The sequence below is a fragment of the Cajanus cajan genome, chromosome 3 (genome assembly GCF_000230855.2).
Source record: "Cajanus cajan strain Asha chromosome 3, NIPB_CcT2T_4, whole genome shotgun sequence".
NCBI lineage: Eukaryota > Viridiplantae > Streptophyta > Magnoliopsida > Fabales > Fabaceae > Cajanus > Cajanus cajan.
Window position 1 is genome coordinate 79817717 of NC_138519.1, and position 22919 is coordinate 79840635.

The window sequence follows — 22919 nt, forward strand, 5'->3', positions numbered from 1 at the left end:
TTCAGGATATTCTATTAGAAGTATGTCTATCATGTTTGAAAATTTTGAAGCTGACCCAACCAACCAAGTCTTGTTAGCTTTTTGATTAATCAACAGTCACAGGAACAACGAATGGAGTCATGCTGAAGTAATATAATAATACACCAATAGTCACCAAGAGCTTCCTGCATCAAAAAGCAATTAATGGTCAATTATAAGGTGCATGACTAACAATAGTTTATGTTTAAAATTTCAAAGATGATATTTACATGTATAAAAATTAATATGTAACCTGTAATACTCATATATTGTCGTCCTTGAAGAATTAAGGATCCATTAGTTGGTATCTTGTCTCTTAGCGTGTAAGTGTTATCTTGTTTCTATGAGGAAACTGAAACTGAAAGAGGTGATAGGGATAATGAAAGACAAGGCTTCACAAGGTAAAGCTGCGATTCTCTCCAAACGCGCCACACTCTCTCTCCTACGCGCCACCGGCCACGACTCTTTCACCCCTCCCACGCGCAAGGACCTCTCCACGCTCCTTGCCTCCGGCGATGGTTCACGTTCCACGGCTGCCGCCGCCATGGAGCTTCTGATGGACCGCCTCCAGACGACGCAGAACTCCGCCGTGGCCCTGAAGTGCCTTGTCGCCGTCCACCATGTCATCAAGCACGGTAGCTTCATCCTGCGCGACCAGCTTCCCTACAGCGGTGGCAGAAACCACCTTAACCTCTCCAAATTCCGCGACAGGTAACGCTTAAATTGATATACTCGAACCATATTTATTTAATAATTATTTATAAAAATGTTATTATATCTAAATCTAGGGTTGAATTTTGATACTTGAATATGGTATAAGAGAATGTTTATTTTAGAAGGGATTTGAAGAAGAAAAAAACTATTTATTTTCAATAAATAGTAGACTATATACAAATTGAAAATATATGAAAATAAAAAAAAATACTATATTAATTTCAATAGAAACTTTTTTAAAAAAAAAACTAATATTATATACAAACAAGCTTCAAGTCTTTTTTATATGATTTTTGGTTGACAAACTATTCAACTATGTCATAATCATAACTGGTTCTGTCAAAATTATATTTTGTAAAATTGAATTAATCCAAATTTATATATTTTAATATAACATCACGTCTATATTAACTAGTATCGTTAAGTTTATTACATCATCATCTCGTTATTAATTGATTACATTCCTACATATCTAATCTTCAAAACTTTATATATAAAATGTTTAATCTTGAACATGGATGGATGTGTTAAAAATCTTGCATGATAGTTTTATAAGATTAAGTTAATAAGATTTTAATAAGGGGTGATAATTATAGGAGTAGCCCGGTGTCGTGGGGACTCTCTGCTTGGGTCCGATGGTACGCCAGACATGTGGAACAGCTTCTTTGGGCCTCTAGAACTGTCGGGTTTTTTCTCAACACTGCACCAGAATCATCATCGGAAGAGAAAGTTTCGGGTCTGGCCAACGGTGAGTTGCTACGGGAGACGGAGGCTTTGTTGGCGGTGGTTGAGGGGATTGGAGAAATACCCGACCATGTGTCCACAGAAGGGAACAAGTTAGTTGCTGAGATAGAGAGTTTGGTGGAAGAGGATGTGGTTGCGGTGTTGAGTGAGGTTTTTGTTAGGGTTAACGAGTTTAGGGAGAGGTTGGGGTGTCTATGTTTTGGAGAAGTGGTGGAGTTGGTTTACGTGATGAATAGATTGGAGAAGTGCAAAGAGAGAGTGGTGGTGGTGGAGAAGCAGAGGTTATGGGATTCAGTGAGAGAGTTGAAGGAGAAAGTGAAGAAAATGGAGGTGTATAGAGAAGAACAGAAAACAGTGACTACACACAGGACGACCAAGTCAGATAGGTTTGATCTTAAGTTTCTCAAATCTCTTGATTTGGTCCGGTTCCCCTCAACAAGGTTATTGTAATATTTTGTAAATATATAAGTTATATATTTTTTTCTCACATTCTCTTTTGTTCTAAGGAAAAGTGGGATGAGTGTTAATTAGATGTGTAAAAAAGTTAAATTTTTTTAAGAGAGAAGTGGAATGTTTAAAACTGATTGTTAATTTGTTTTTCACTTTTCGGTACTGTAGTGGATTAAAGAGAATTTTTTTTTTGTGCAGTGTAAATGGTGATAATAAATTCTAATGATTGTTTATACTTGAAAAAAATGAAAAGAAAAAAAAAGGTTATTTAATTGTGTGATGATGACTAATATAATAAAAAAAAAAAGTGCAGTTGAAAAGAGTGTAAAGAAAGAGTGAGATCATCTCTCTTTTCAAATGTGTGCATCTTGTTTCTTGCGAGTCATATGATGGTCGGTTGAAAATCGGATGTTTTTCTTTTGCCGGTCATGAGATTGCATTGAGTTATTTGACTCATTCAAAATAAATTGATTTTGAATTTGATTTACTTTCCATATTACCTGGGTCAATATATTACATTGTTAAATTGTATTATTTTATTTATCTACTTTAATAAATATGTAATTAATATATTCATTTATATTAAAATATTTTTTTTATACATATGATATACTATTTAAAATTTAAATATAGAGATAGGTGATTAATTAAAAATAGATAAATAAAATTAAAAGTTTCTTTCAAAAGTGTGCATATTTGATGATAATTGTACCAGTAAAAACAGGATTAGTTTCTTTATGTCCATTAAAAGATTTCGTTTGACCCATTCTAGATCTTGTGAGAATGAGAAAAAAATCTTTTCAACTTTCATTCATCATAGTTTAAATTTTTTTAATGATTTTTCAATATATAAGTTTCAATATGCTTTGTTTATGGCCAATAAAGAATGTCAAATATGAAGTTTTCATTATTACATACACTCTTTATTAATTGGATTTTTTAATTACGTTTAGGGGAGTTTATTTATAATTTTGAATGACTATGTAGCATCATAACTTTTTTTATTGATTATTTTTTCTTTAAAAAATAATTTTATAAAATAGGAATATATATTTCACTCATAAATGTTTTGTAAATATCTATTCAAAGAAAGAAAAAAATATATAAAAAAAAATATAAATATATTAAAATATATGATGTATTAAGAAAAATAATTAAAAATATATATATCTAGTAAAAATACTTATTTAACATTTTTAGAGTAAAAGTCACATTTCACAACTATGTCTGTTTGAAAAAAAAAATAGTGTACAAAAATTGTGATTATATTTCAATCAAGTAACTTATATTTATTTCAGTTAAATAGATGAGTTGTACTTCAAGTTTGTGATTTTGTCTTAGCTTTCCATTAATTTCTGAGACTTTCTTTCATTAATTGAAAATTTGTTTATTTTTAATACAGTGATTTCCATTCTGTGTATCATTCATGCAATGCAATCTTAAAACTCCCCTCTTTAACAACACGATTTAATGACAACTCTCATTAATTTTCATTAAATTAGAAAGTCTCGAATTATGATTTAATTTAAATTTTATTTCCTTACATGTTAGTCAATATACAAAAAATAAAGGAAAATTTAAATATTAATTTCAATCTTCTTGCAACTTTCAACGTATCGACTGCAAATGATATCACATCCAAATTCAGCTATTAAAACTTAATTTAATGTGAATTGTGAAGTACTCACTTCGATCATTCCATTTAAAAGATCCTTCGCATTTCAGCGTCAACAACCATTTGTGGATTAATATAATCATGAATGTCTTTTAAGGGTCCACAGGAAACTTTTATATATATATAGGTCATGCACTCACTTTTTTTTTAATGTATTTTAATCATCACTCTTTGCATAATTGTTGTAGAGATATTTTTTCATTTTTTTTAATGAATTTTAAAATTAATGTATTCTTCTTAATTTTAAAAAAGGATTGATCACATGCCTCGAAACTGCAGGAAAATTCGATATTACTTTTTAATAGTTAGAGTAATGAGAAAAAAGTTCACCAACCATGACTGAGACTTAAGTTAGTATATGCAAACTTGTAAAGTTAAAAGATAAAGGGTGGAATCAAAAACAAAAAGTGATCAGGTTCATGATATATACATCCTTTTTTTTATTTATAAATACATCTCCTATTTTTAAAAAAATAATTAAAATTTTAAAATATTCTTAATTTTTTTAATTTTTAATTTTTTTAATTTTACATCTACTACATTTAATTTAGTAATTTTTTTCATACATCTTCCTTCTTTTTTTCAATTTTTACATGCACTCTTTACCTTTCTTTCATCCCACCTTTTTTGGTAGCATGTAAAAACTAAAAAAGAAAAAAAAGTGTGTAAAAAAAAAGAAGAAAGTAACAAATTAAAAGTTGAAGGTGTAAAATTAAAAAAAAATTAAAAAAATTAAAAAATCTTATAATTTAAAAAAAATATATAAAAGAAATGTACTTATAAAAAAAAGAGGTGTATATATCATGAGCCAAGTGATTAACATATAAAAAAATGTATTGGTGAGCTTGAATTTAGCGGGCTAGCACTTAGCCCATTCTTCTAACCAAAACACAGGTTAATTGAAAACACTTAGAGGCCCATTTTCTCTTCGTAGTAAGCCTAACCCATATACAAATCCATTATGGCCCATTCCAATTCCAAATAATCGATGTTGGGGCGAAAATTGAAATGTCGCACTCATTTTAATATTTGGAATTTCATTTTAAGAATATTCAGGTATATGAAGAAAAGTACAACTACTCCTATAGTTTCATAGTTGTTTTCGAATTTAAAAGAAAAGGGTTGTGTTAAACCCTCTTAAGTTAAGATAAAACTTGTTTGAATGAATTATCTGTACTAATGACTTTTAAAAAGAAATTGTCGGAAGAAGGTAATCAAATGTTTAAGAAAGTTAGATTACTAAAACAATCTTATTAAAAGCATTAAAAAGATTTAGGACTGAAAGATAAAACACCTTGATGGTGAAATGAAAATATTCAAGAAAAAAGGTAAAAAAGAATTGTTCCAAAGCCTTATACAAGTGCAATTACAATGAAAATTAGGTAAAGTATAAAAAAAAAAAACAAAAACAAAAAAAAACAAAAAACAAAGAAGCTAACTAACTAAAAATCAAACGAGGAAAGTTTTGAGGGACAAGCCGAAACTTCTTTTAAGTAATTTTATCAAGATCTTAACACAAAGAAATAAAATGAAGGGGGAAAATATAAATTTGTCAAAACTAATCGAGGCTTTAGCCTTTCTTCACACCCAAAAGAAAATAAGTACTGTTAATCAATTTAATTCTAAGTTGATAAAAAGGTAAATTGATTTACGCTCATATTTGGAAGAGGAAAAAAAATGTAGATGAAATAAAATAAAGAAAATTAAGACCTTATAACTTTTTCTAGAAAAATGTTATATTGTTGCATGGTTCCAATAAAAAGATTAAGAAAGATAATTTTATAAAATAAATATTTTTTTAATAATTTTTTATCATATTAGTTTTTGTAAGAATAAAATGATATTTTCAATTTAGATTCTATATTTAAAATGGAAGTCAAACTTCAGTCCTTAATTAAGAAATACAAACATCTAATTACTTGAGTTAATAAATTTTTAGTAAATAATTATTTTTTATTTATATAAAAATACTTAAAACGATATTTATTATAAAATAGAGGAAGTAATTAATTATATGACATTTCGAGCCAAGAAAATATGTGGATACTTCATTTAATTAATTGTTTTGGATACATAACCAATTATATGTCATCTCCAACAAAGAAAATGTTTCATATGCTTCATTTAACAAATAAACGAGGGAAAAGAGGGTTATTTGGAAAAGTGAGGCGTGCCCATATATTTCTTTCATTTTTTTTAATGTATTTCTGGCTTATCAAACAGAGTGTTAATGATCAAATTAATTCAAGCATACCAATATATTAAGGATCAAATTAATTGATATTTATCTATAGGTTTACCTTGGTTGATCGAGTATAATAGGTGAATTATTGTAAACTTTTAGTATTTAGTTTGATTTTAATGAATAAATTTTAAAAATTAATTGATAATTAGTAATTAGTAAAGTTAAAAGTCAATTTTTATTAATAAAGTCAAAATTAAATTTATCTTTTAATAATAAAACCAAATAAGTCGACAAAATTTTATGATACTAAAAGTTATTTAATCCATTTTAAAAATTAGATTGATACTTTAAACAAATACAAGTCTATCAAGTGAGTCTAACTCAATCATATTGATTAATAATAAAAATAATAATAATAATAATAATAATAATAATAATAATAAATAAATAAATAAAAAGCAGGCCTTGAATTATATTGAAGAGAATGGGGTCCTATGTGGATCCCTATGAGAGTTGATAGATGATAAGGAATGTGATGCTTTTCCATTTGCATTGCAAATTAAGAATCAGATTTGTTAATATTCCTACACCCAAGCAATGATCCATGGTGGTGGCTTTAGAATTTTTTGGGAGTATCATATTATTGTTATTATCATTATTATTATTCTTGTCCTCCACTTCATTATACTAAATTATGTTTTCCTTTTCTGATAAATACTTTTAATATATTTGCTTTCCTTTTACTTAAAAATATACACTCTCTTATACCCACATCCACAGATAAATGTCTTTACATTTCAATTTATATTATCGTACATGAGTCTTTTAAAAACTTTTTTCTGACTCTCATTTAAATATAATTCACAACTAGTTTTAAACGTTTGTTATTAATTTTGTGATCATAAAAAATAAATTAATATTTTAATGAAATTTTAAAGTCAATAATAGAAGTATTTAAAATTTCAGCATATCTCCTTAAATATTAAAAATAAAAATAAGGTGACATTTGTTACTGAGCTCTCTTGTAGTATAAATTTGAATCATCGTATTGAATGAAAGTATTTTTTAGAGTTACTTATTGTTCTCTAAAAAAAAAAAAATAAAGAGAGAGATACTCATAGATAAAAGTATTTTCAGATATTTTTCTAAATAAATACATTTTTAAGAATTAAGCAACAGGGCATGTCTTGATTATTTAATTTAATTTTTAAATATAAATTTAATTCTATAACTTGTTCATTAATCTCTTTTTTTTTATTTTATCTTTTTATTATTCATCAAGAACGAAAGAAAAAATATAAGAGTTTATAAAATATAATATATTCTATTAGTAATAAATTTTTTTATAATAATAAAAAATAAGATCATGAAAACTTAAATCAAAATGAATAATATCATACTAACATAAATATTTATATGAATAACAAATAAATAACAACAGAATATTAATATTCATCTTAATAAACAAATACTTAATAACCTTTAACACATACGATCCCAAAACCCAACTAGTGCTTATTTTAACTATATACTTGATTCTTTTAAACTGAATGTGTCGATTTTTCCTTTCTATTTATATTTTTAAATTAAATTTTAATATTTTAAAAAATTATCAACAGTTACCAATAACCTTCTATCAAAAGTTAAATTGTTTATTATAAACTTAAAATATAATTCATATATTTAAAATATTTATTTACTATAAATTTTAATTCATAAAATAAATATTTATTCTGCACTACATAAACTAAGATATAAAGTATCATTCAGGGATATGTTTATAATTATTCGACAATAATAAGAAGTTTATTTATATTAAAATAGACTTAAGTATAACTCATTCATTTTTCATAGAAAGAGATAAATATCATTAAATAAATTTGAAGTTAATCTTCTTCTTATTACTTCAACCTGGAATTTGAGAATTTCATTAATGAACAGGATCTCTCTGTCCAAATTAAATAAGTGGCATAACAAATGGGCCAGTTTTCCTTTTCTTGCTAGTGTCTGTGACACTGAAACTGATGAAGGAGAATCCACAAAACAAATATTCTACAACCGAATCAAAGTGACCTGAAGGAATGCCGTTCCATAATATAAGTCAATTTGAACAATAAGATAAAGAAAAAGCAAAGGTCCTTGGCTAAAGATAAACAAAACCTTCAAATTCCCTCTGCCTCTGCTAACCTTCAAATTCTACAATTTTTTTTGTATTATTGATCTTATTCATAGTTCTTAAAAGAAAAAACCATAGCTAAAAGGGTTTAATTTAAAATTAACTTAATTTTATAAAACTGAGTTATAAAATAAAGTATTCTATTTATATCACTAGTTAACAAGTCCATCACAGACTTCACTACTCGGTTGAAATTAGTAAATGTGTTATCCTGAAATTCATTTCAATTACAATCACTTGTATCTATATAACAGGGAAAGCAATTATTTACAGGCAAAAGGGAATAAAGATCTGCAGGCATGGTCTGAACCATATCATAGGGGGGAAATTTAAAAAGAATGGGAAGAAAGCAGAGAGGATTTAGAATAAAGTTGTATGAATAATTTAGTAACGCACTCTGGAGTCCATGTCCAACCCTGCCATGGTTCAAAATTCCACTGAAAAATTGGCAAAATTAAATTCCCATGCAAAGGTGCATTGTTATCTATCCCATTTCCAGGATTAGAATATTATCAACAGGTGCCTATATAAGGATCTCCAACAACAGAAACAAAACCAGAAATCTCTTTAGATCTTTAACATCAAACTAAGGTTAAAGTTTCCAACAAAAACATGAGGGGCTTTGGGTTTCAACAGCAGCAACACTGTGCTGATGAGGGCATGTGGGTGGAGTCTCAGGCTCAGCAGCAGAACTATGCCTTTCATGAAGAGTCTTGGAGCTCTGAAAACAATTACCAAAACCAATTCCCAAGCATGATGCAGATGAACAAGCATGGTTCTTTTGGTGTGGACTCAAAGTCAAAACATCATGGCATGTTAGGAGGAAATGGAAACTGTGGCATGTTTCAAGAAGGCATGCACAGTAACCATGGCTTTGGTCATGGGGGTGGCAAAAAGTTTCCTTTTGGTGGCAACAAAGCCTCTCATCAGTTTTCAAATGGTGGGGGCAAGTTCAATTCTGGTGGGCACCATGAGTATATCATGGAGGAAAATGAGTATGAGGAGGCTTATGAGGAGCATGTTGGTGCTGGCAATGCTACGGTTGATGAAATGAGATATGAGCGTCATGAGTACCAGGGTGGGGATAGTTGCTATGTCAATCCCTATGAGAGGAAAATGATTAGGAACATGAACCACAAACCCCACCACTGGACAGCAAAGGGGGTCTAATATACCACACTATGATACCACCTATTTCCTATGCATTTGAAGCTATCTATGCAACAGTAATAAAATGTGTGCTTTGTTGTTTTATTGTTGGAATAAGATTCCACCCAGTGTGTTTGGATTTGGACCCTTGTGCTTCATGTTACTTGTAATATCTTATTTAACTTGTTATGTTATAAACTTATAATATAAAGTTGCCTTTGATTATGATGATTGAGATTATTTGCTTTGTTTAATTAATTGACTGTGACTCATGGTGCTTGCATTGCATTATCCTCCTTTTAGTGGGGAGCTATGTCAATGTCAGCCTCTTTTCTCATCTTTTTCTCCTTCTTGTACATCATTTGGATAATCTTCTTATCATCAAATAATGTGTTTTGGTCTAGTCGTCATATGCAAATTAGTTTCTCACTGACATCCTTTAAGTGAATAATATTAAACCAAGGTCTGAAATCCTTTGAGTCAATAAAAATTACACCAAGGTCTGAGATCTTTTGAATTTGATTGTGCTCCAATACAACTGAGATGCCATGGAAAATGAGATACTTGTAAAAAGTACTTTGATTCTCATGTTAATAAAAATTAAACCATAACCAAGATGTAAATGAAGTGTTTACATGCTATTGTGACGATGGTAGTATATAGGGAACAGAGCTTGGCTAAATTTTCTAAGATGAGACCTATGGCCTCTCCTAGATAATAATATTCTGTTCTGATATAGCAACAGATCAATTATTTTCCTGACCTAGTTATAATCCACACGATTCACAATTATATTTTTATATTTCTATTACTAGTGGTGAAATAATGGGCTAATCCAATATTTGGGCTTAGATGGTTCATTACACGAGATATTACTTCAAAAACATGTTTTGTATCAAATGGGCCGGGTTTCCTTTTCTTGTAGTGACATAGATGAAGGAGCATCGAGTCAAACAGTTGAAACGATGCATAAGCTACAATAGCATGCTTACGTAGGAAGTGAAATGAGACAGACATGACGCCTATACGAACACGTAGGTTTTGGAATAAAGTTGTACCAATAATTTCTAACGCACTCTCAAGTCCAACCAACCCTTCCTTCCCTCAAAATTCCATTCTAATTGGCCAAATTAAATTTGGATACAAAGATGCATCGTTATCTATCCTATTTCTAATGGAATATATACTCTCCAATGACATCTTTTACTGCATAATAAGATACAGGACTAAAAGATTTAAGAACGAGATCTTAATACTTGAGATTGAGAAATTCAAGGTTTTTTTTTTGGTCAATTTGAGAGAATCTCATTGTATTATTACTAACTGATAACTGCCTATATAAGGGCCTCCAATATTTGAAATAAATATCAAACTAAACTCGAAGTTTCCAACAACAAAAAAAATGAGTAGGAGCCTTGGGTTTCAACAGCAACTCTATGCTGGTGGTGGCATGCGGATAGAGGCTCAAGCTCAGGAGGGCTATTCCTACCAAGAAGAGTCTTGGAGCTCTGATAACGGCTACCACAAGCAATTTCCAGGCATGCACATGAGCCAGCTTGGTGGTTTTGGCATGGACTCTGAACTCTCTATGTCAAAGAACCAGCGTGGCAAGTTAGGTGGCATGCACATGAGCCAGCTTGGTGGTTTTGGCATGGACTCTGAACTCTCTATGTCAAAGAACCAGCGTGGCAAGTTAGGTGGCATGAACATGACCAAGCTTGGTGGTTTTGGCATGGACTCTGACCTCTCCATGTCAAAACAGCATGGCAAATTAGCAGGCATGCAGATGAACAGGTTTGATGGTTTTGATATGGACTCTGACCTCTCCATGTCAAAACAGCGTGGCAAATTAGCAGGCATGCAGACGAACAGGTTTGGTGGTTTTGATATGGACTCTGACCTCGCCATGTCAAAACATGAAAAGTTAGGAAGCATGACAGGATCGATGCTAGGGTAAGACTACTATAATTTGAGCATCAAGTTCATCAACAAAAAAAAAATGTTTGTTATTAGTTTTTATAAAGTTAAAAAACTACATACATACATATATATATATATATATAACAAAAAGACTTCATGTGTTAGCGAAAAAATCAACATATATATTTTTTATTTAAAGGAAGAAAATTCTCGTGAATTTTGTTTTAAGTCTTACTTATGGTTGGACCTATCATGCATGAACAGGCATGGGGGTTTTGGCATGGACTCTGAGCTCTCCAGGTCAAAGCATCATGGAAAGTTAGGAAACAAGCACATGAACAAATATGGTTCTGTTATGGACTCTGATAACTCCATGTCAAAACAGCATGGCAGGTTTGGAGGAAGGCACGGCATGTCTGAAGAAGACATGCACAATGACCATGGTTATGTTAATGTTCGTAGGGGTGGCAGAAAGTCCCCTTTTGGTGGTAATAACGGCTCCTATCATGCTTTAAATGGTGGTGGTGGTCGTAAGTTCGGTTCTGGTGGACACAATGAGTATTTCTCAGAGGAAAGTGAGTATGAGGAGGCTTATGCAGAGGAGCATGTTAGTGCTGCCGCGAGTAAGGTGGAAGAAATGAGATATCAGCATCAAACCTGGGGTGGGGATACTTGCTACATGAGTCCCTATGACAGAAACATGAGGTGGTGAGCAATAAAGGGGGTCTAATATACTATATACAATCTACTTCCTTAGCGTTTGCTTCATGCATAATCAATATAACAGAAATAAAATGTGTGTTTTGGTGTTCCTTATGGGAATATGATTCCTCCCATTGTACTTGGACCTTTGTGCTGCTTGATGTTACTTGTAATGTCTACCTTAACTTAATTATGAAGTTGTAATATGTATAGTTGTCTTTGATTGTGATGACTAAGATCATTTGCTTCGTTCAATATTTGCAGCTCAATATGGATCTTTTATATAATATATGAGGCCCCCAACGTACGTTTATAAAGTAAAATAGAAAAGGTTTTTTTGATTAGTCTTCACTTGGGTTCTAAGATAAACTGAGTTTAATGCCTCCATTTTGCCTTGAAATTTGGTTTAAAATATAGGACATGAAGAGTTGAGTGCTTTTGCAAAATGATGTTTTTTCGGACTTAAGTTTATAAACTTAAAATCCGAAAAAGTGTTAAGTCTACCAAATAAAGGGCGTTTGTGATAGGAAAGAGGTGTGATAATGCAGTCATCATAACAAGGAAATGTATGGATCCCAAACTGTTTGTTGCGAAGAATTTTCAATGTATGAATCAAATGAGATGTCTCGGTTGTAAGATTTTAATGTCTCAGGTGATAACATGTGACATGTTAAAGGATCACTAAATAAATGACAAATAATTAAGGGGGTGTATTGAATTAAGATTTTAAAGGACTTTTTTAGTTAAAAAAAATCTCGCAGATTTTAAAAAAATTTGCAGGATTTTCATGACTTTTAAGACTTTGAAGGATTTTGCAAGATTTTAAATCAGAATATTAATGGATTCTGTAAGACTTTTAAATTAAGATTTTAATGAATTTTACGGAACTTTGTGAATTTTGTAGAATTTTCGTGATTTTTTGACATATGATAAAATTTCAAAAAAAATTCATAAATTCAAATTTAAAAAGAGTCAAAGACAAAAATATTAAAAAACAACAATGTTTAAATAAATAATAATAATAATTATTATTATTCTTTATAATATCATATCCTCTAAAATAATATTCACCCATATATTCATAGGTATACTAGTCCTTCAAGCATTAACGTCTTATCGTTCTTGTTCATGAGTTTGAATAATAAACTCAAAAGTATGATCTTCATTAATAAGTAATGTTGAAGATGAAGGATCAAATACATTGGTCATTATAAAAAACATGTAAAAATGGAAATATAGAAACATATGATAATTTTTTATATAAAAAATCAGTATATTCGATACTGAGAAAATATTTAGATATATAAAATTTTTAATATAAACAGAAGTATTTAGATATAGAGAAAAAAAATATATATATATATATATTTATATTTAAGTATTTTAGTTATATATTATATGATAATTTTTGAACAATATTTATAAATATAAATTATTCTAACAAATATTTTAACAATATTTCCTTTTTTTTTAAAATAAGTTAGCGGAAGCATAAACCCTAAACCTTAAAAAATTAGATACTACAATGTCTTATGTTAATTTTCTTTTCTTAAAATATAAAAAAAATCTTAATTTCACAATATAAAAATTAAAAAAAATAATAGTAAAAAAAATAAAATAATTGTTGAGGCATAAAAGAAGGAGAGATAAGAGTAACAAACTCAAAGGAATGAGAGAGATCGCAGTTTTTATGCTGAGAGGGTTTTTCCTCAACTAAGATTCATTTTCATCTCATTCTACTCACAGAAACCCTAACTCAAATTCATCTTATATATATATATATATATATATATATATATATATATATATATATAGATTGTAGAGATTATGATATCAATTTCATCTTGTACCTTTTCTTTTTCTTGACGTGTGTTATAAAATAGAGCAGGTCAATTAAAGAGAACGAAGAAAAAAATAGAGCAAGTCAATGACACTATCATTTACATATGGGAGCTTCACAAAATAAGGGAATGGAATGAGAACAATATTACAGTATTATATATAAGCAATGAACACTAGTACAATATTATTAGCAGAGAAAAAATTGGAGAAGACAAAAGCATACAAAAAAAAGATGAAAATTTTACTTGGAAATTCTTGAAGCACTTGAAAAGTCATTTCAAACAATCATTCAAAATCTGATGAATTTGGATGAGATTGTTTTATGAATTTGGTATTTATAGATAACACTATAAAGTCCTTCAAAATCCCTCTAATATAACAATTCTTTAAAATCCTTATATTTTTGAATACCAATGGATTGTTTTTAAGTTGTAAAAAATCTCAAATGAATACCAATAAATTTTAATGAACTCTTTAAAAAATATTGAAAATCCAGATTCAATACCACTAGATTGTTTTTAAGTGACATAAAATCCTGATTGAATACCAATGGACTTTTTTACTCAAAAAAAGTCTTTTAAAATCCTATGAAATCTTAAACCAATACACCCCCTAAGTGTTAAATTATAAATGGGTTAAAGTGAAAAGGTTTTTAAAAATAAAGGAAAATTGTTATAATGTTTCTTGAGGTATATCAAAATGGAAAATGGATCTTTTGACTTTTTGGAAGAAAATTTATGGCAACTTAATGCATTTAAACCGTTAGATTTGTAATAATAGATCAAATTGTGACATGTACATTTAAGTCAAAATATTTATTGTACACGTGTTACAATATGATTTATTTTTATAAATCTAACGATTTAAATGCATTAAGTTACCGTAACTTTCATATTTCAAAGTTAGAGAATCTGAATCCATCAAAATGATACTAACCTCTCTTCTATTGTATTAATTGACACCCACTTCCTTTATTTTATAGTTTAGATTTCACATACCACTCATTTCTAAAATCTTAATTCATTTACATGTTAAAACTCACTCTCTTTTACTATTTAAACTTTTTTCTATGATTGAAAAAGTGTACGGGTCATTAGTGTATTTTTGTTCTTAGCTTCATTTTATTGTGATATAGTAATAATATTAATTCCCTAAAAAAAAGTAATAATATTAAAAAAATTATTTATTGGTAGACCATAAAAGAGTACAAGTGATTAATTATTTTCATTTAAAAATCTTATCAATGATATTAATTACTCACAATTCAGTTCAAAAAACTTAAATAATTATAAATGTATTAATTAAGAATGTGACTTTGTATTCCCAATAATATGTTTATATGTCAAATATCAATTATCAAAAGAGCTATTATGCAATATTTACGAAACTATATTTTTGTTTGCATAAATAAAAGAAAAGACAACCTAAAAAGAGTTATCTAAATAGAGACACTGAAATGAAAAGTAGTAAAGAGGGAGCTTGTTAATAAATGAAGAAGAAAAGTCATGCATATTAAAAATTTATTATTTTTTACCTAAACAATTTTTTAGTTTTATTTATAATTTAAATGGTCTTTGTTTTTCAAAAAACTAGAGAGATAATTTTTGTTATTTAGGTAAACTTTAGGACGTCAATGCAATTTTTTCTAAAAATAATTGTTATCTAATGGGAGTAATTGTTTAAAGGAGTTAATATCCATGACATGAAACAAGTTTTACAAAGTGGATTGAAATCTAACGCAACCTCACAAATTTGTTTCATAAGGTGATTGTATTTCACTTATATTCACTAGCATGAAAGCATAAAGAAAATTCACTAGTATGATCATCACACTAGTTGATGTGGGATTTCCAAACACTTTCTTACACCAAAGACTAGGCACCTAACAAACATAACAACAATTAATAATTGTTAGGATAGACTCCAATACTATCTTAAAAAGTGAATTCAAATCTAACTCAATTGATTTATAAGGTAAAAATTATTCTCCAATAGCAAGTCTCTTTCTTGAAATAAAAGTATTCTTCCAACCTTTGACCATGCATCATGAATAAAAAATAAATAAAAATAAAAAATAACAAGAGTCAAAAACTGAAATTTTATTGTTTTATTTTTTATAGAAGACTAAAGTACTCTAAGATTCAAGAAGTTTTTTCTAATAAAATAAAGTAGTACTATTCCTTGATGTTATGAGAATCATCAATTTCAAAGATTCTATTAATTAATTAGTAATCTTAAAAATTAGAACTTACATCATCTAGGAAAAATCTGATATAAAAAGGGGTAATGTTGCTTTGTTTGGCTAGCAATTCTTTTTCTAACTGTATCTTCTCATTGAAGTCAAACACTATTTTTTTTCTAAAAGCATCTCCAATACTGGGTATATAGCTAGTTCTTAAGATTAAATTCTCATTGCTTATAAAAACCCTATATTAGAGCATGCTAACATGAAAAATAAAATTGTTAAAACTTAAGCATTATTGCTTATATAAGAGAGAGTTCCTTAAGAATAAAAAAATAATTTAATGGGAGGAAACACCGAGCACACCAGCTACCACCACTTGCACTGAGAGCCAACCAACGACTAAGACAACATTTGTGGATTTTTACTTCTTTGATAGTTGGGAAGGCTTGGAAGATGCCACATGAATTGGAGAAGAGACAACTAAAATTATAATATTTAATTATAATATTATTTATTAAGTTTATGTTAAAATATTAATTATTATGTTTTACTAAATTAATATTTTATTAGAATACTTAAATTATTCTTTAAGTGATCAAAAACTAAGTATAAATAAAACTTTATAAAAAGTGTGAAATATTTATAAAAAATATTTATTGAGGATTGATATATCCTTCAAAACAACTCTAAAAGATTAAAATATTAACACCTTTCAATAAATTTATTATAAAATAATTATTTAATTTAATATTTTATTATTTAAATTAATTTTTTAATAATTTGGAATAACTTTGAGAACATTCATTTGGATGATCCAATATTTTTCTTATTTATTAGAGTAAAATTTATATAAAAAAATATAAATTAAATTACTTAAAAGTGATATGACATAATGAGTCTATGTAAAATAAAATAAAAAACATGAGTTATTTATAAAAACTTGCATGCAAGATGAAATTGCTTTCTTTCGATACATGTTCCATACAAATAAAGCTGCCATCAACCTTTGATCACGAGGTTACTTAAAGAACATAATAATCTTTTCAAGTCAAAAGTCCACCTTTTCCTTTAGCTTTTTTTACAATGATTCTGCTTTTCAATTAATTTCCATGAATCGTTTCTCAAACAAGTTGATCCCGTTCAACGAAGAGCATAACCCGGGATACATTTTCCTTCAACCATCGCCAACTGTAGCAGTAAATGTAAAACGAATCAAATTGAATGGTGGTTTCAATGCAATTGCCAATCATTCTCGTATCCACTTCATGTCTAAGGGTATATTCAATGGAAGCAATTCATTTGAGTTGTTTCATGCATTGAAAAATGAAATAAGTGGTTCTTAGTGTGTTATATCAGTATTAAGCAACTCAAACACAAATTTACTCCAATGATAAGAAACTTCAAGAAATTCAACTTTTAAAAAAAAAAATTTCAAATCATTTATAAACTAAATTTAAATTTTTATTAAAAATGATAATTGCACTACAATGAAAGAAAATAAATTATCAGAAAAAATATATAATAAGTAGATATTAAAAATAAAATAAAACAATAATAAATATATAAATATTATACGAAATTAATTTTCATCATTATTATTTTTGAAACCTTCCCAAATATGTTCAATAAGATCTGCTAGAAATCTGGTAAGGAACGGTTATTTGAAGAAACAACTCTCTCTTCTTCAGTTACCACGTCAGAATCCTTCAATAATAAACCGAAGAAACAACTCACATTAAAGTTTCACTAAGAAATTCCGATGATCCGATCCATTATGCCTATGCTCAAAGATCCACCATTCCATATTTAACTTTCTTTTCTGCTTAAAGCTTCTGCCGAAAGTGGGGGTATTAGATTCAGCCTTATCATCATAGAATTTATTTATTTTTTGATAAACGCCATAGCCTTAATTATCATCATAGAATAATACATTAACAGCATATATGATGTATCCATTCCACAAAAAACATATCGAATATCTATATTATTAATGTGAAGTATTAATTATTAATTTTTGTCAAAAAATTTAATTAATTATCTTTTATCTGAGATATTTATATTATATATTAGTGTAAAGTATCTACTAATTTTAAAGAATATGACTGAACACAGTTTATTGAAGTGTGCTTGAATGGGAGATTTTAATAGAATAATTCAATTTTTTTTGAAGATGGTATAAAATATTTTGTTTAGACGAAGAATTTATAAGAAATTTGAAATTTAAGTATTTATGAGATTCTCTAAAATTATAAAATTTTAGATTCTCCCACCAAAGTATGAATTTAAAATTATTCTTTCTTTTTTTTCTCTTATCTTCCTCTTCTCTCTTTTAAAGTTGACATAAAAAAATATTAAAAAAAATAATTATTGAATATTTAAAATTATTTTTTAAATTATTAAATATTGTCTGATATCACTTTTATAAAAAAAATTATTAAATATTTAGAAATTGACAAATATTTAGTTTTATAAAATTAAATCTTAAAATTTCAATATATATATATATATATATTTAAATTCAATTTTATCCATAGTAAAAATTAAATTATCCTATCCAAATTAAGAATTTAAAATTTTAAAATTTGAATTAATTTGTTCAAATAAAACATTTAAAGAATAATGTAAATTGCAATTAAAATAATTTAAATTTTAAAAATTTCAAATTTATAAAATTCCTTATCCAAATACATCATTAAAATTTTTCTTTCAATTAATTAACTACCTTTTTTTTCATATATAAGATTCGAAATTCAATAAGTTGAACGAATAAGATTCTGGTTGGAACAAGGACCTCTTATTAAGAGAAGGCAAGATATCGATTATTGGGTAATAATGGTAAGAGTATAAATAAATAAATAAGGAATGAAAGTGTAACACAAGCTTGACACACCTAGGAGTAAGGCAATGGCAAACGAAAACCAAAACCAAGTGCATGAAGTAGCTAAGCCTGCCCTACGCAAACATCCTCGGCATCAGAAGGGTCGCGTGGCCTTCAAAACGAACCTAGAAGAGGTCATAACAGAGGCCCTTGTTCCTGAGACCGAGACCCCTACCATTACCAACCATGCACATGCAAATGCTTACGACACTGTGGACGAAAGATTGAACTTGCCAGGCTCAACTCTTTGGGACAAATATAGTACCTATGTATCTATAAGGACATGCTTGATATTACATGCAAATTTACAATAATCTCCACCTAGGCTACTCTTGAATTATAATATTCCTATACTCTTAGACTCTGTATCTTTTTCCTTTTCTTGATGTTTTAGATTAGAGTGTTAGAAGTGATTAAAACATTATAAATACCACCCCTTGTACTGAAATATAATATACAGAATAAGAATTCCTTTTTCTCCCACTTTACGTTTTCCTCTGATACTCTCTCTTTCACGTGTGGGTGTGGCTTTGCTCTAACAAACTGGTATCCAGAGCATAGGTTCCGATTAAGGGATTTTTTGAGACACGATGGGTTCAACTGGTACGAATTTTCCGGCAAACCTTCCCGTTCTCAATGGAAAGAACTGGGATTGGTGGCGTGTGCAGATGAAGGCGATTCTGGGTTATCAAGAGGTTGCAGAAATCGTCGAAGAAGGCTATCCAACGCTCACCAAAGACTCGACAGATGCACAGAAGGCGCTTTACAGAGAAAATAAAAAGAAAGATTGTAAAGCAACCTTCTTGATTCATCAATGTGTTGATGAGGCACACTTTGAGAAGATTGCAGGTGCTGCAACTTCGCAAGAAGCGTGGAAGATTCTGGAGAAATGCAGTGAAGGAGCAGAGCAATTGAAGAAGGTGAGATTGCAGACGATGAGGCGTCAATACGAATTGATGCAAATGGAGAATAATGAAAAGATAGCTGAGTTCTTCAACAGAATCATCACCCACACGAATGCTATGAAGAACTGTGGAGAGAAAATCACAGATCAAACAATCGTAGAAAAGATTCTGAGAACACTCGATCCCAAATTTGACCACATTGTTGTGGCCATTGAAGAATCAAAGAAGCTCGAGGAATTGAAGGTAGAGGAACTTCAAGGTTCTCTTGAGGCACATGAGCAGAGACTCATTGAAAGAGGTTCAGTGAAGTCTGATGATCATCAAGCACTGCAAGCTCAAACCTCAAAGAAAGGACGTTACAACTCCAAAGGAAACTTCAGAGGACGAGGCCGTGGGAGAGGATTCAGAGGTGGCTTTGAAAAAAATAATCAAAGTCAAGACCAAGGAAAGATTGAACAAGATCAACCAGAAAACTCAAATAGAAGAGGGAGTTTCAGTAATTGGCGAGGAGGAAAGAAAAAGGTAATCGATAGGAAAAGAATTAAATGCTTTAATTGTAATCGAATTGGACATTTTTCGGCAGAATGTGAAGCTGCACCAGGTCGCACAGATCAACGGGGGAGTCAATCACATGGTGATTATCAAGCACACATGGCCAAAGAAGATAATGAAGCGAATCTTGAAGAACAACCGTTGATGTTGATGATGATCACCAATCCAGAATCTTATAACAATGAAGAATGGTACATAGATTCTGGATGTTCCAATCATATGACCGGGCATCGAGATTGGTTTGTCAATTTCGATCCAAAGAAAAAGAGTACTGTAAAATTTGCAGACAATAGAGCCACTCAGGTTGAAGGTTCTGGAAATGTATTAGTCAAAAGAGAAGATGGAAGACAAACAGTGATTACAGAAGTACTGTATGTTCCTGGAATGACCACGAATCTGATCAGTCTGGGTCAACTTCTGGAGAAAGGATGCTCAGTAAACTCAGTTAAAGGCTTTCTAGAAATCTATGACAAAACAAAGAGATTGGTGATGAAAGCTCCATTGGCCAAGAACAGAACCTTCAAGGTAAGCCTAAACACCATTGAATCACAATGTCTTTCCGCTGCTATGTTGTCAGATGATTCATGGTTATGGCACCGTAGACTAGGCCACTTAAATTTTAGAGATTTGAGTCTCTTGAAATCCAAGGAAATGTTAACTGGTCTTCCTTCAATTAAAATTCCCAAGAAAATATGTGATAACTGTTTGATCAGCAAACAACCCAGGAACTCTTTCAGCAATTTTACAGCTTCTAAGGCTAATGAAGTACTGCATGTTGTTTACTCAGATGTTTGTGGACCGATTGACACTCCATCATTAGGTGGAAATAGATATTTTGTTTCTTTTGTTGATGACCTGAGCAGGAAGGCATGGCTCTACCTAATCAAAGCCAAGAGTGATGTGTTCAGCATCTTTAAAGATTTCAAGGCTTTGGTGGAGAAGCAATCTGGAAAATGCATTAAAATTCTGAGGACAGATGGTGGAGGAGAATTCACATCTGGAGAATTTGAAGGTTTCTGCAAGGAGCATGGTATAGTTCATGAAGTAACTGCTCCTTACACTCCCCAGCATAATGGCATTGCAGAAAGAAGGAACAGAACAATCTTGAACATGGTCAGAAGTATGCTTAAAGAGAAGAATCTTCCTCATAGTTTTTGGGGTGAAGCAGCCATGACAGCTGTGTATGTTCTGAATAGGTGTCCAACCAAAAGGCTTGGCTCCATGGTTCCAGAAGAAGCCTGGTCGGGAAGCAAACCTTCAGTTAAGCATCTCAGAATTTTTGGATCTCTATGCTACAGACATGTTCCTGATCAAAGGAGAAAGAAGTTGGATGACAAGAGTGAGGCAATGATTTTTGTTGGATACAACTCTACTGGTTCATACAAGCTATTCAATCCCAAGAATCAGCAAGTCCTATTTAGTAGAGATGTCTACTTTGATGAATCAAGTTCATGGGCAGAGTTTCAGTCTACTTCTGATATAATACCAAAGTTTCAGTTTGAATGGAAAGATGAGGATCTAGTTGGAGAGACACATCAAGAAGTGGTCAACAGTGAACTTCAAATGGTGGCTGACAGACCTACAAGAGTCAGGAGTTTTCCATTAAGACTCAGTGATTATCAGATTTATCATGATAGTGCAATTACTGAGGAAGGTGATTTGGTTCAGCATATGGCACTTTTGACAGACATGGAACCCATTACGTTTGAGGAAGCTATCTCTAAGGAAGTGTGGAGATCAGCAATGGAGGAAGAATTGAAGAGCATTGAGAAAAATGATACCTGGGAAATGGTGAATTTACCTCAGAATAAAAAGGCTATTGCTGTTAAATGGGTTTTCAAAACTAAATTCAAATCTGATGGGTCAATTGCCAAACACAAGGCTAGGCTGGTGGCAAAAGGCTTCATGCAGAAGGAAGGGATAGATTACTCAGAGGTGTTTGCTCCTGTAGCTAGATTGGAGACTGTGAGGCTGATTGTTGCTTTGGCTAGTTGGAGGAACTGGAAGCTGTGGCAGCTAGATGTTAAGTCAGCATTTTTAAATGGGCCACTTGATGAAGAAGTTTTTGTGACACAACCTCCTGGTTTTATATGTAAAGGTAAAGAACTGAAAGTCTTGAGATTGAAGAAGGCCTTGTATGGCTTAAAGCAAGCACCAAGGGCGTGGAACAAAAGGATTGACTCTTTTCTCACTGGTTTTGGCTTTCAGAAATGCTCAGTTGAGCATGGTGTGTATATCAAAACAGTAAGTGAAACTGAGATATTGGTATTGTGTTTGTATGTTGATGATTTACTCATCACTGGTAGCAGTTTGACCGCTATTGAGTCACTCAAGCAAGGTTTGAAGAGTGAATTTGAGATGACTGATCTAGGCATCCTGTCCTATTTTCTGGGAATTGAATTTGCCTACACCGAGAAAGGCATCTTTATGCATCAAAGGAAGTATATGTCCGAAGTTCTGAAGAGGTTTAAGATGCTGGGGTGCAAACCAGCAGAAACTCCAGCTGAATTGAATGTGAAGCTTGATAAGAGCGAAGATGAAGGCTCTGTTGATGGAACTATGTTCAGGCAAATTGTTGGTAGCTTGAGATTTATTTGTCACAGCAGACCAGAAATAGCTTTTAGTGTTGGTTTGGTCAGCAGATTTATGAGTGATCCTAGACAATCACATTTGGTTGCAGCTAAAAGAATCATGAGGTATCTAAGAGGAACGCTCAGTTATGGCATTTTGTTTCCTCATCACACTAAAGGAGATGATAGCTTACACCTTGTAGCCTATTCTGATTCTGATTGGTGTGGTGATCTGGTTGACAGAAGGAGCACCA

At 30.4% G+C, this 22919-nt stretch overlaps 3 protein-coding genes across 3 annotated transcripts; all 3 read left to right on the forward strand.

The window, feature by feature from the left end:
* Nucleotides 1-235: 235 nt before the first annotated feature.
* LOC109797187 (putative clathrin assembly protein At4g40080) lies at nt 236-2123 on the forward strand. Its single transcript, XM_020357179.3, has 2 exons — nt 236-729; nt 1329-2123. The coding sequence occupies exons 1-2, from the start codon at nt 362-364 to the stop codon at nt 1924-1926; spliced, it is 966 nt and encodes a 321-aa protein (XP_020212768.2). The 5' UTR covers nt 236-361; the 3' UTR covers nt 1927-2123.
* Nucleotides 2124-8500: 6377 nt separating this feature from the next.
* LOC109800192 (uncharacterized) lies at nt 8501-9336 on the forward strand. The gene has a single exon (XM_020360938.3). The coding sequence runs from the start codon at nt 8575-8577 to the stop codon at nt 9130-9132; it is 558 nt and encodes a 185-aa protein (XP_020216527.1). The 5' UTR covers nt 8501-8574; the 3' UTR covers nt 9133-9336.
* A 1104-nt stretch (nt 9337-10440) lies between these two features.
* Nucleotides 10441-11988, forward strand: LOC109797641 (uncharacterized). The gene is made up of 2 exons (XM_020357745.3): nt 10441-11064; nt 11296-11988. The coding sequence occupies exons 1-2, from the start codon at nt 10514-10516 to the stop codon at nt 11741-11743; spliced, it is 999 nt and encodes a 332-aa protein (XP_020213334.2). The 5' UTR covers nt 10441-10513; the 3' UTR covers nt 11744-11988.
* The last annotated feature ends 10931 nt before the right edge of the window (nt 11989-22919 follow it).